This window comes from Mugil cephalus, chromosome 22, assembly GCF_022458985.1.
Source record: "Mugil cephalus isolate CIBA_MC_2020 chromosome 22, CIBA_Mcephalus_1.1, whole genome shotgun sequence".
Taxonomy (NCBI): Eukaryota; Metazoa; Chordata; class Actinopteri; order Mugiliformes; family Mugilidae; genus Mugil; species Mugil cephalus.
Window position 1 is genome coordinate 3,541,537 of NC_061791.1, and position 14,476 is coordinate 3,556,012.

The window sequence follows — 14,476 nt, forward strand, 5'->3', positions numbered from 1 at the left end:
AGGTTTATCTGGTTATCTTTTACTGTAGTAGTTGAAAACTTTATGTGGAATAATTAACTCAGTGCTAATACACAGCATTTCAAAGTCAGCAGGGAATGTAGCCCACGTTATCTTAAGGCATCACAGATTTTACTTATTTTAGGAGATTGCGCCTTTATAAGCTTTTTAAAATACTAAAATGACACTACTTGAAATTGAGCATTGTTTTTATGTAGATTTCTCAGGTTGTGACACATGCATTCACTCATTTCATTCAATATCAATATAGTAATTTGTAATAGTTGTGGCTTTTCTTACATGTAATGAGTCAAAACTACTCATACTTACACCAGAAACACTAGATAAATAAAAATTCTAGTCCTTATAAATTAGGATTTTAATTATCAACATATCTGACTATAGTTTCTGCTTAAATGAAAATGAGCAACTTTACAAAAAACAACAGAGAACATGTTTTATTTATATTATTTTGCATTCAGAAGAATATTTTTTCTTGTTAAGAGATGGACCTCCATGAATAAAAATGAATTCAGCATCCGCACATAAGAGGACACGACATCTCAACAGACTCAACTCGTACGGTGCTTACATCAAATTTTAATTCCCGCCGATCATCTGCACTTTATATGAATTTGTAATGACTATTACTCATGGAGCTAATAGGATCACAGAGTCTGAAACAACACAGACCTCAGAAAAACTTTCAACTCACTGAACAGGCGACAAATACTTTGATGTCATGGCTGGGTTTTTTTTTTTTAACGTAGCACTTAAAACAGCACAGCAATAGCAGCAGCTTTTTTTTCTGTTTACAATAGAACAGTAGTCATACTCAGTCAGACTTTTAAAGGGAAACGTTGACACTGATGTTTTGTGTGAAGCTGCACATTTATTCTTTGTAAAATTATTAGTTCTCGGGGGCAACACCTGAACCAAAAAACTGAATTTTGCACCATCACGGGTGCAGCTCAGCAGCTCAATAAGGCATGGTGAGGCAGGTTTAACACAACGACACCGTTCGTGAAAATCCTCTCGTGACACAGGAATTCTCTGTTTTTAAACATCTGGTGTAAAAATAAATGGTCGGAGAGGGACTTTCACATAAAGTCAAAGACCTGCACAATCTTAAATCAAAACGTTTGACCCCGTTTCATTTACAGCTGCAAGCCACAATAAAAGTGTTTTATTCTCCTCCTGTAAGTCTGGGGTAAAGACAGATGTGCACAAGTTTGCGTTTGAGGCTCTAGTGTCTGGTGCCGGGGTTGAACGGCGGCGGGGCTCCTTCCACGGGGCCCGAGCTGGGAACCGACAGCAGCTGGCCGGCGTGCATTCGCTCGTTGACGCGCAGCTGGCAGCCGTCCTGCAGCATGCGGAGAGCTATCTTGGCGATGTTGCGCGAGTCGTCGAGGCCGGAGTGAGGGCGGCCTTCGTACTTGAGGCCCAGGTTTTCCAGCATGGTGCTCAGCTTGGTCTGATTGCGGGGAACCTGGAAAGGAGAAGAAACAAGCGACTGGTGGTCAAACAAAGGCGGGGGAGCTTTTTCAGAAATATGTGAATGAAAGGAAGTCAGTGTAGAGGCCAAACCTTGTAGAAGTTTCCATATGACTTCCTTATATTAATCCACTTCTTAGCAAACTGAGGGTATCTGATCCGACTGATCCGACACTGGATGTTGAGGAACTTGCTCATATCCCACGCTCTGCATGAGGAAAAAAATATGTCAAATGCAACAAGAGTAAGAACAAATCTGCACAATCTGCAGCTGCATTCACATCAAACGTACCCATCAGTCAGGATGGTGTATTTGTATTTTGTTCCCAGCTCCCGCTCCTGAAGCCAAGCCACAACTCTCCGAAGGACGTCTGGGAACGGGTCTGCTTCGTCCACCATTTTCTATAATTATTTCGATAAAAAAACACAAAAAAATAAAGACGTTATTCCTGTAAACTGAGCTGCAAATCACATATGATGTGAGGCTGAGACCAACCAACCTGTGTTATTCCTGTCAGCTTCACGCAGAAGTCTGAAAGCTGAGGGTTCAGCTCCGGTTTCACGTATTCCTGAAAACTGTCCACCTGCACGAGAGACAAAGGAAAAACATCTTTAAAAACGGAAAAAGATTTAAAAAAAAAAAACTCAATTAAACGTCACAATCCACTCACGATCTCTAAGGTGTGCGTGTTGATGAGAACCATGGGGAACTCGATGATCTCGTGATGGAAGTCGGGTGGGTTATCCTCCTCACACGTCGCTTCAAAGTCCACCACACAGATGTAGTCGTAGTAGGTGTCGGTGGGGCCTCCCTCTGCCGCAGTCTGCATCAGCTTATGCTTCTTGTAGTGGCTCTTCAACCTCTTCTTCATCACATCCTTCACTCCTCTTCACACACACAAAGACAGCGGCGTTCAGGAAATGCAGAGGAGCTGCTTTTATTTTTTTGCAATATTTTGCGAAACTTCACACCAAACGCTCACCTCGTGTCGAGCTTCAGCTCCGACAGTTTGATCCGAAGCTCCTCCTTTGACATGCGGTTGATGTGTCCGTTGGCCAAGGCTATCTCTTTGTACACGGGGTGACTGAAGTCGCCGTTGGACTCGTTGGACGAGGACACCTGAGGCGCAGATTCTCCGGCGGGACATATTCTGCCGCAAGGTGTTTCCTGAATGGGAAACATGTTGGTTTTGACAGATTGATGCGGTGCCACGGATTAAATAAAAGAAAGAAAGAAAGAAAGACAGAAAAAGAACATACAGGATATTAAGCAACAATTTGTTTGCAGAGTAGATAATGTCAGAGTGAAGTCCAGGGACATGTCAGATCATTATCTGTGATCGGTGGTGGGTCACAATGATTCTCATTAAAGGAAAACACAAAAAAATGAGGACGTTATTGGACCACAAACATCTAATAGTCTTCATGAATGGTTGTCCACAGTATCTTATATCGTATTTAACGTTTTGTTGAGTTTTATTTACAGCAGGTGGAAGAGAACTTAGAAAAACACATACAAATATCTAACTACACCTTGTTAATGGCCATTTTTTAATATAATATAGAAAACAAATTAGTAAAGTGACAGAAAATAATATTAGGTAGATAAGCACGGGGGAAAATTCATATAAAAAACAATTAAAGGAGATAAATGATTAAAATACATTTAACGTTATAGCAAATCACGAACTTAAATCCTTTATAAAGGGGTTTAGGATCATTTTCAGCTATTTTCATTTAAAAATAAAACATATTAGCTTGTCTGTTCCGTTTCTAATGTAATTTGAAATTATTTTAAGGATTAACTGATAAATTAAACCGTAAGTTTAATAACGAATAACGGCTGGAAACGTCAACAAAGATTTCCAGGCTAACGAGGAGCTAGCCGGATGCTAACACCAACCTTCTCGTCTTCTCTTGCGTTAGACATCTTCACATTCACATCCTTGCCGTGAATATTCTCCTTGTGCTCGTCCATTTAAGGCCAAAGTCTAATCCAGAAAAAAACAATTTAAACTATTCTTATTTTTAAAAAAAAAACGCGAGGTGAATTCATGACAATCCGTTGGGAAGTGGTTTAGCTGAACTTCCTGTTTAACTCCTGAACGCGACCAGCCGTTAAAGGCTCCAAACGGCTAAAAGACAAAAAAAAATTATCATATATGTTAAATTAATCAGCTATAATCTGTTCTCTGACAAAGTTAGAAATTAAACGACACATTAACGGTTAGGGGTGGACAGTTGTCACGACTTCCGCGTTGCGCCAAAACACATGTGCTCTCCAGCGCCCCCTGTGGACGCGGAGGGCAACTGCAACTGTCTAATTATATTACATTACATTATAAATTATTACTATTACAATTACGTCCAAACTATTTTAGATTTTATGGGGATGAATATTGTTTTAATACTTGCAATATTAAACATATATGTGTATATAAAATATTTTACTGGTGACTAGAAAACTTAAATAAAAGGTGTTAATATGCAGACGTGCTCTTGCTTTGCTTTTATTATGTTTATATTATGCATTATTTTCTTTTATATAAACGGTGCATATTAATGTTTTATACTTATTATATTGTTTCATTTTCATGTGCTGCAAAGTTCATTACCTTTTTTTTATTACTAAAAGTCTGAACACTGTAACTTTTGTTTTACTTGCAGTAAATTTCAATATGTATTTAATTTTATGGGATGAATATCGTATTTATACTTGCAAATTATATGTTTTAGTATTTGTGAGTATCACACACATATATATATGACTATAAAACATCATTTTTTTTTAATACAGCATGTAATTTTGTGCTGTGTATTCATTTCTAGGTTTGTTTTGTCTTATAAAAATAACTATAATAATAATTTTGTCATTATTATTATTTAATACAAACTAAAGGGCATAAATGCAGTGAAATATCCTTGCAGACTTGAGTTTAGCTGATCGTCTACAGCTAAAGTAGACACATCTACACTAGAAATATAGCTGGATATAACTTCCATCTTTGCTAAAGTATATAGAAATATGTGTAATTGTGGATAATTAATAACAAATTTCATCATTATTTTAGTGTTTAAAAAGCTTCAGAGAATTTGGAGGCACTTGTTTAGTCTGACCACTAGGTGTCAGTCTTCTCTCCCTTTTATTCGTTGGTGTTTGCTGTAAACAGGTCCCTCACACATGTATGTAATGCAGATGTTTTGATGTTGGACTCACACAGAGAATCTAAATGTGTGTTTTTTTATGAGCAGCAATAAAAAAAAAAGAAAAATAAACCTTGATTACATTAATTAAATGAATCTGTGACTTAAAATCCCACTTGCTTTCATTCATCTGTAATTAATGTGACTTTCGTGGCAAATAAACTCACTTGAACCTGTAATATTTTCATAATTTAGGTGATAAAATTTGGGAAACATCCAATAATTAAAATCAGATCATTTACATCCTTCAGGGCCTCAAACCAGAAATCTTCACGCTGCACAGCTGCTCTCAGTCATTTTTATGTATGAATTCCTTATGATGCCAGCGAGCGTCATCCCGATGGATCATGTTCTGCATAATACATGAAGTGTTGGGAATGAAAGGCACCATCTTAGAAAAAAAAAACAAAAAAAAAAACAAAGATTTATTCTTGAAAAAAATATCGTCCAGAAACTGAAGCACATAGAAGAAAGAGAGACACGGTGAAAGAAAGAAAGAAAAAAAAAATAATAGTGTTGGAGCCGATTTGGAAATAATAATAATAATAATAATAATTCTTTAAAAGTCTCCATATTTGGCTTTTACTCTAAGGGAAACAAAGAGAAAACAGTCGCACAGTAGAAGCTGCATTAAAAAAAGGCATCGGTCCCGTTTCAGCCCCTCGTCATCACAGTGATCCGGGCTCAGGGAGCGACAGCTACATAGTTCACGTCCTTCTGTCCAGTCTGTGACGCTGTCTTCATGTCACGTGGGGAAAAACAAACAAACAAACAAACAAAAAGCCACTATTACCAGTAAAAGCTTCTTTTAAGCGTTTTTAGTGCAATAACGGACACATTTATTTCAAGTAAAAGAACCAAAAATGATTCACAAGTCCTAACATTTAAGGGCAGGACTTCAGACGTCCTCTTAAATGAGTCACAGCTCGGAGAGCGTGAAAAGGCTGAAAGGAATTATTCTTATTATGAGCAATTATAATAAACGTGTGGCAGTTATAATCAGTCGTGTTCACGCTTCTTTTTAAAGGAGCCGTAAACCTTTTTTTCACCGTTTATTCCCCACGCGGACATGAAACGCAGCACAAAAGGCATTTGCACATATTTGTTGTGGTTTGAGGAATCTGCTTCTCTTCTCTCTCCCTTCCTTTTCTCACTTAGCTAACGTACAGATTAGCTGGTTGATGCTAAAGCCGCAGTCTTTAGTGTAAAGAAACCTTTTTTATCCTTAAAGATGCAACATAAACAGATATTACATGACAAAAACAAACCCCAAACTAATCATTTAACAAGACAGGAGGCAGTTCAGAAGCTTCTTTTTTTTTTAAAAAGACATTTTGGGAAATATTCACTCTTTCTTATTTTGTTGTTGTTAAGCTAGCAGGTAGCTTAGCTTAGCTTCATAGAAAGAAGCAAAGGGAAGTAGCTCAGTCCTGATAAATGCTGACGTAAGGGAAGTCGTGTAGAAGAAAATGTTTGACGTTAATACACTTAAGTGCATTAAGCGTCTAGACAGCGTTAAAGCTAGTTAGCACTTAGCATGTGAATAACCGGGTAACTCAGGGAAATGTCAAAGAACTTAGGAAACATTAACTTCTGAAAACGTCAGAAAAGAAACACATCACAAACTTCTGAAAACTCTCCACAAGAGGGCGCCATTCATGTTTTCGCCAGTAAACTCTGGCGCCCCCTGGTGGTTTCCACAACCTCGCAAGTAGCTTGTTTAACATTTCTCAGTAAACAACCTGCAAAGACACCAGTTGCAGTTTTTTTGCACGGATTAAACAAATAAAATAGAAAAGAAGAAGTGAAATCAGCTTGATACATCACATGCCGACATACGGAAAGTTTTTATTTAGAAAAGAAACAAAGTCCTGGAAGCAGCTGACGTCACATGAACTCAAACATCTTGATAAATCCAAGACGAGGAGGGTTGTGGATATTTTTTAAGGCTGTTGTTTTTCACGAATATGGACGATTTTAAATTAGCATGAAGCTCTTTAAGATCAAAAAGTTTATATTTCTTTTCAAACCTCTTGGATGTGTTTTAATTAAGTCTTATTAAAGAGCTTTAGAGACATGCTTGGTTCTTTTGAGCCGTTTCCCCCTTATTTCCAGTTTTTAAGCTAAGCTAAGCTAAGCTAAGCTATGCTAACCATAGATTTCTTGAAATTTCCCAAAATGTCGAACTCTGTGAAACACACACATCCACACACACATAAAAACAAGCCGGCGTGCAGCACAATGAAGACGGATTAAGACAAAAAAGACTTGTTTCTGAACGAGACGCTGACAAGAGAGAAAAGAACCACGTAAATACAGCATAAAAGTAGAGACAGATCGACCCTTCGCGGGCGGCGGCGGACGTTTGTCTTTGTGTCTCGTCACAGCTGGCTGGTGTTCAAGGAGGCGTACTGTATGTGTGTGGGTTCAAAAAAAAAAAAAAAAAAAAACGATTCACGGCCACGGCGAGCGTTCGTTTAGAGGCGAGAGGCGGCTCTGGAGAAAGACACGCTTCCCTTTAAAGGGCGGGAAATAAAAACAACTGGATTCCCACGCCCTGATACATATATATATGTATATATATATATATATATATATATATATATATGAGCCCACTCTTTTATATTGAGAGCCTCGATCTCCTGGTGACCACGTGAAAGTCTCTCTGTAGTGTGGTCATGGCAGCGTTGTGCCACGTTTTAATCTTTTAATACATATAATGTCTCACGTCTCTTGGATCAGCTTATATCTCTGTGCTGTTGAGGTTTTTTTTTCCGGGTGGATTCGTGTGCGCGCCCACTTTTTCCCGACATGCAGCAGCAACGGAGCCTCAGATCGAGTCGTCTCTGGGGGCGTAAGGCTACATGTGCTGATGCTCCTCGTCCTCGTCCTCGTCCTCGTCCTCGTCCTTCGACGCGACGGTTCAGTGCGGGAGGAGCAGCCGCTCCAAAGCGCACTGCAAGTGTTCCCAGTTCTTCCACAGCAGCGCCAGCAGCGACACGCCCACGCACGTCAGCGCCAGGTGGAGGCGGCTGCGCAGCAGCGGCGCCGCGAACTTGGCCGCCGTGGAGACGCACACCAGGATGACGGTGACGATGGCGAGCATGATGTTGATGCACTTCCCCAGCAGCACCTTGGCGTCCGTGTTCTCCAGCTGCACCGTCTGCTGCTGCTGCTGCTGCAGCTCCAGCTTCGACACGCGCGTCTGACACGACTCCAGGACCTCCTGCGCACAAAACAACAACAACACAACAAGGTGGAGATGAGGGAGGTGATGCTGGAGAATCCAGGTGAAACTGGACTAGATGTGAGTTGAGTTGAGAAGTTGTGTTTTGGCGCTGGGTGGTGTATCGCTTCATACCGAATACTGGTATTTTTTGTCGTTATGATATGAATTTTTAATAAACTTGTGTATTTCATTACATTTATTTACACAGTGTTTGCAACGTTGCACAGAGACACTGTTTCAGGCTGGACCATTGTCACTGTATCGCTACTAAAAACACATGATGCGACTATGTAACTGTGAGACGTGGTGAAGAAGGAAAGATCCGAAAAATGAAGCGACAGAACAAGACGACTTCTGCTAATTTTTTTTTTGATATTTCAAACTCAAATCCCATAATTCTCCATTTTTACACTGTGTAACCTAAATTTAAGTGTCCCCTTCAAAAACACTGTAAAAAAAACACATGTTAATATTTTTTTTCTAAATCCATCAATATCAGTGTTTCTACTGATCATTAAGACGTTCAAGGCTCTAATGATGCCACCATTTAGATTATTGAAAATATTTAAGTTAAGTTTTTGTGGGTTTTTTTCCCGAAATTTTTTTTTTTGATGTCATCATCAGGGTTAAAAGTCAGAAAATAATCAAACTTTTGGTATTTGTGGCTCGTGCTGTAGTGGATTAAAAGACTTATGTAGAAAAGTAAAGAAATAAGTAGAAATAAATATTAACATATGCTATTTTTATGATGTTTTTGAAGAGGCCACTTTTTCTCTTAATGGTAACTTTTAATGTTTTTTTTTTTTTTTTTTAAATCAGACACTACAAACAAAATAAAAATCCATCAAAATCAATGTTGTAATCACTGACATTTCCAAGAATCCCCTTAGAAAAATACACTTTGCATTTAGATTATTGAAAATATTTCAATTTCTGTTTTTGTTTTGTTTTTTTAAATGTGATGACATCATAAACACTGGCATATAAAGGGTTAAAAGTCAGAAATTAATCAAATTTTTGTAATTTTATATAAAAAATATTATTCAGGTACGAGGGTTAAAGAAGTCAGACAGATGTTCAGCATTGTTTTTAACATAAATATGAAGCACAATAACCAGTGTCATTCATTTTTCAGAATTATTTTGCACACGCCTGCTGTAAATATCCAATATTTAACATAATGTACTGCAAAATGAACCTTTTTGGCCCAAGAGCTGCCCCCTGGATTCAGTTTTGACCCTCTACTGGTCTGGAGGAAGTGTGGTCGTCAGTTTGCGCCAATGCATGGACCACGTAGTCCATATTTATATACGCTATATGCTTCAAATCACGTCTAAATGTGTGCGTATTAGGGATGAAACTGAGCATGTGGAGCGTGAGCAGCCTCTCAAACAGAAAACACCGTGTACCTGAATGTCCCGCGCCCTCTCGTAGGCCTGGTAGGCCACCTTCTCCTCGATGCTGGCCAGCTCCTGCTTCAGGTTGCTGGTCTCGTGCTGGTGCAGCTCCGTCAGGTCGTTCAGCTGGTCCTCCAAACGCTCATACCTGACAAGAGACGAGAAAAGGGACGCCCCGCGGACGTTAACGAGTGGGACGAGAACCCGCGGAGACGAGAACGAGAAAAAAAAAAAAAAAAAAACATGCATAATTGAGTGTGTGTGTGGGCACGAAACAGAACAGCGGCGGTTCATGGTTTATGCTGCGAACGTTTGCCCTTGGTTGACTTAGCAACAGTCCCTGGGTTTGTGTGTTTGTGTGTGTTTGTGTGCAGAGAGAGCTCTGATGTCTATATTTAGTTTGCAGGAGCTCATAATAAAAGCCGCCTTAACTGTCGGAAGCTATTCAGAGCTGTTCAAACAGCTCATCTGCAAACAAAATCGGTTTCGGGGGAAGGAAGGTTCCTGGGAACCGAAGCAGCTGCAGCAGAACTGGAAATATGTGTTTTCATCAATATAAATAAAAATAAATAAATAAAAATGAGCGATTGTTAAGCCTTCATAGGGCAAGGAACTATATTTGATAACTTCAGCACATTTTAAATAATGTCCCTGTTTCTCTCAGTGAGTTTTCATTCAGCCAATCAGAGGAGATCAAGGTATCACGGTTTATCAGGTACCATGAATAAGTGGCCTAATGTTAAAGTGCCTGAATCAGCTCTAGATACTTGTTTACATTTGTTTACCACTTAAAGGACAAGGAACCATATATGTTCTATAATTATCTTGATTTTCTCCATGAAAAAGTAAAAAAGTCTTTTTATATTCACTCTAGAAATTGAGAATTATTGAAACAGTATTTCAATGAGTGACAGTCGGTGTAGCTAGCTCTGCCGTTAGCATGTGGGTGGATTCTTATTGATGCATAAATGGGTGAAAGCACGAAAACCAGAGACTCCAGCAGCTTCGCAAAGTAAACATTTACAGTATAGAATATAAATGAAAGCTTTAGAGGAAAAGTTAACCGGGTGTGTGTTTTAATTGCTTATTTATTATGTTTATATTATGTATATATTTATTCCAATTTACTTAATTGTGTTATTGAGCTTTTCCCCTCAGTCTTATGTCGTTGTTGCCTCCTGAGGACAAATAAAAGTTTTTAGCATGAAACAAACACACAAGAGATAAAAAAATACTAATAATTATTGATTAAATACACGTTAAATCAGCTCTGGACACATAAACCATCAACGTCACGTTAACGTCGATGCTGTGTTTTATTTCTGGGAGCAACACAGGAGACTAATTAGTGGACTAATTACTGTAAATGAGGACTTAATGAGCCAGACTGACTATTGACTGATGGTGTTGGACCGGGATCAATGACGTCCTGCGCTCACCTGTATCTCTCCTCCTGCATCACCTGCGTGAAGTAGCTGTAGTCCCGTTTGAACTGCGTGTTCAGAGTCTCCATGTCCTCCGCCAGCTGAGACTGCGCCTCCCTCATCTCCCGCACCATGTCCAGCACCTCCACCAGGCGCCCGTTGGACTCGGACCGGGCCGGGCCCCCGGACCCGGACCCCCCCGCCGGGTTCCCGTTGGAGTCGGCGGAGGCGGACGTGGCGGTGGAGCACTCGTCGTCGCTCTGGTACTTGGACGGCTTGGCCACGGTGTTGGCGCTGCCGCTCAGGCCCCTGGCCCCGCCCTCCACCTGCAGCCCCGCCCCCGTCTCCATGGAGCTCTTCAGGTGGGCGATGTTGTCGGCGCTGCCGAACTTGTTCCTGATGAGGTTGGCGAACTCCCGCGACTTGTTGAAGAAGAACGGGGGCGAGAGCGACACGCCGGGCCCGATGGTCTTCACTTTGTCCAGCGCCGGGTGGCGCCCGGTGGCGCTGACGTCCTTCAGGCTGCCCTCTTTGCTGTGGGTCCCCGACTCCTTGCCGCCGCCATCTTTGTGGTTGTGCTTCCCGTTGGTCTCGCTGTCCTTCATGCGTCGGTGGTACTGCTCCAGCTTCCTCTGCAGCCGGGCGATGGTGTGCGCCGACTTCTGGTTCTTCTTCTCGAACACCTGGCGGATCCGCGACACCTGCTGCTTGTCGGCGTTGTTCACCAGCTTCAGGTACTCGGCGACGTTCTGGTCCCGAGCCGCCTGCTCCACCTTCATCTGCTCCGTCAGCTGGAGGAAGAGGGAGAGTTAGGAAACGGATGGAAAGACATCAACGATACCACTTCTGGGAACCATGACAGGTGCTTTGAAAAGAAAAGAATAGTCTCTCAGTTTTTGTGGAATACATCTACATCTGTAATATTGTGTTTCGCCTGTGTCCTCATCAGAATCAGAATTACTTTATTAATACCAAAGGAGAAAGTACTTTTAGTTACAGCAGCTTCTACTCCTACAAAGAGCAATGTAGGCAACAAGAATAAGTAAGAATAAGTCGGCAATTCTAGTAATAAACAGGCATCAATGTAAAAATTTATGAAATATATATAAAAATATGTGCAAGTATAAATGATCTGTTGCCCTATAATAATAGTATAATATGAGGTATTGCACAGCAGGAAATAACTGCACATAGAGAGTCTACACTCCAATAAATATATGGGGATATAAGGATGATGATTTGCAGATGAAGGCAGTGTTTTATCTTTTATGATGTATTAAAATTTTGGTCCTCAAGAGTGTCTCAATCACCTTCTTTTTTGTTTGCCACAATTTACCACCCTTACACCAGACTTTCTTTTACCTATCCACTTTTAGATATTGTTTTAGTTTAAATTAAAATATGTTCGGCGCATGTCAAGTTTCAAAAGTGGAAAAAAAAGTAACTGGTGAATGTTTACGCAGCTTCATATAAGAAGAATCAAGAAAAGATAATTTTGAACCTGGACAGAAACATGATCTACGTTTTGACCACTAGAGGCGCTGTAGAGTTGTTTTTCTATTAGCATTGGTCCCTGTTTTGTTTGAGAAGAAGAAGAAGCCTGCACACTTTAAGTCAGATAAGTCAAATTACTTTATATACAAATTGGTTTTGCTCAGTAGAAGTGAGAATGAAGTCAGAATCAGTAGCTTCAACTAATAAAGATTCATCTTAAGGAAAGTGTTGCAACCAAACTGTTTACTTTTGTTGCTTTGTGTGTAACGATCCCAAAACTCATTCAAAAACTGCTCAGGCTCCTGTGAAGTTCAATCATCCAACTCTGAGAAACTTTCCTTTTGAATTATCATGAAAAGACTGCGCTAAAAAACTAATTAGAGGAGCCTTTTTTTTTTTTTTTTTTGCCTTTATCTGTAGAGTCACAACTGACATTTAAAAAGAGAATCGGTTCCTTCGCTGAGGAGATGTTTGACTTTTGTCTGATGTTGTGAGTGAGTTTCCTCAGACCTTGAGGATCTTCTGCTGCAGGCTGTCGATGCCCAGCGCTCCCTTGGTGAAGTCCAGGCCCACGCCGGCGTGTCCGGCGCTGTCCACCACGTCCAGGTTGGACTCGGAGCCGCCGCGTCGGATCGGCACCGGGATGCTGAGGATGTTGACATCGCAGCCGCTGCGCTCCGCCTACGAACACAACGACACAACGTTAAGTTAGGCTGATTCATTATAAGAGAATATGTTCATTGTTTATAGATAAAAGGTCAGAAAAATGCACACAGTAAGTTCAGAAAACATTATTCTGTGGTAGATAAGAAAATGATTACTCCACTTTTAATTGCTAATCAAATCAAACTATGTTGATTTGAAAATGATTTATGTCTCAACACATTTCTGCTTTGTTTGGATCTAAAAAAACAAATCTTCAGTAAACTTTCTTCATTAGAAGTTACATAACTTATAGATAAATGCTGCAGCTAAATGCTAACATGACCATACGCTAACACCTGACACTAAACCTATAAATGCTCGTGTGTTCACATCCTCCAGAATAACCAACGCGAAGACACACATCACAAATCTCATTTCCCACAGTCACGTAACATCTGCTGGGATATTATTTCAGTCTGCGCCGAAGCGACAAAGTGTCTGGCGTCGCAATCCTTAAAAAAGCCACCGCTCTAACATGATTGCTGGACGTCGGAGAGGTCGAAATAATCTTTTTTCAATGTCCCCTGAGAGAGAATGAAAGCTCTCGAGTTGAGAGCGAATATGTGTTTTTGCAGACGAAACGACAGACGCTCTCTTTAACGCAGCCTGTAAAACCTGCTGCATTGTAACTGGTGCATAGTAGCATCATGTCCCTTCTACAAGAAAAAAACAAAAAGATAACAGGAGGATTAAAAGAGGACTGAGAGGATTCCTGCGTGAGACTGGAGGAAGAACAGGCAGCTGACGGGACAATAAATCTGTCTCGAGACCGAACAATGGTCAGTTAGTGGAGCCGGGGGCTCGAAAACAAACCGCCCCCGGAGCCTCTTGTTCTGAAAAATCCACTCTCTGCATTGACAAAAGCAGACGATTATGTAAGGAAACCTAAAATATTAGTATGTGGCAGCTCTGGTTGCCACGGCAGCAGAGAGCACACACACACACAGACAGACTTTGGCTATAAAACGCACACACACATGAGCAAACTGCTGACATACCCCGAGGGCGGTTATTATTATTATTTTTTTAATTTTTTTCCTGCTTTTTTATTCTTTTTCTCTCTTACACGCAGACAAATAAAATATATGACAGTTTTATTGCGTCCTCTGGTCCTTTCAGCTGCGTTTGCCTGAAGCGTCGTGCGGCAACAACAACAGTCCCACAGTATCAAACGCTAACTTCATTTCTCATCAGATTATCACTCATGTAATATCCTGAATTAAGCCACCCCCAGAACATCGCACATTGCACATCACACATCCATCGGCACAGCCACCAGGAAAGAGAAGCGAGCAGAACGAACCTGGGTCATAAATAATGCAGAGAAGACGCGCTCGGTCTTAACAGAATAGAACAGAATAGAATAAACAGTATAGAAGCGTTGGCATATATACAAAAAGTAATGAATTGCAGATGTAAGTTTCATGCAGCAGTGATCTCTGGTGATTTATGTTCTTGAGTTTACGAGTTTCTTTTAATAAAATGCATCTATTCATATGGTGGTTTCCATTCCAACGCACAAAAACAAAGGT

General features: G+C 40.5%; 2 protein-coding genes across 3 annotated transcripts in view; both read right to left on the minus strand.

Moving 5' to 3' along the window:
- Positions 1–428: 428 nt before the first annotated feature.
- eri1 (exoribonuclease 1) lies at positions 429–3,764 on the minus strand. The gene is made up of 7 exons (XM_047575219.1): positions 3,395–3,764; positions 2,475–2,659; positions 2,163–2,379; positions 1,992–2,075; positions 1,784–1,893; positions 1,585–1,699; positions 429–1,486 (listed from the first exon to the last, which is right to left on the minus strand). The coding sequence occupies exons 1-7, from the start codon at positions 3,467–3,469 to the stop codon at positions 1,244–1,246; spliced, it is 1,029 nt and encodes a 342-aa protein (XP_047431175.1). The 5' UTR covers positions 3,470–3,764; the 3' UTR covers positions 429–1,243.
- Positions 3,765–4,716: 952 nt separating this feature from the next.
- Positions 4,717–14,476, minus strand: part of tmcc3 (transmembrane and coiled-coil domain family 3) — a 41,870-nt gene continuing 32,110 nt past the window's right edge. For both annotated transcript variants that reach the window (XM_047575217.1, XM_047575218.1), the window contains exons 2-5: positions 12,750–12,920; positions 10,761–11,536; positions 9,334–9,469; positions 4,717–7,921 (exon numbers count right to left, since the gene is read on the minus strand). In XM_047575217.1, the coding sequence (XP_047431173.1) occupies positions 7,619–7,921; positions 9,334–9,469; positions 10,761–11,536; positions 12,750–12,920 (1,386 nt within the window). In that variant the 3' untranslated portion in view covers positions 4,717–7,618. The remainder of the gene's footprint in view (positions 7,922–9,333; positions 9,470–10,760; positions 11,537–12,749; positions 12,921–14,476) is intronic.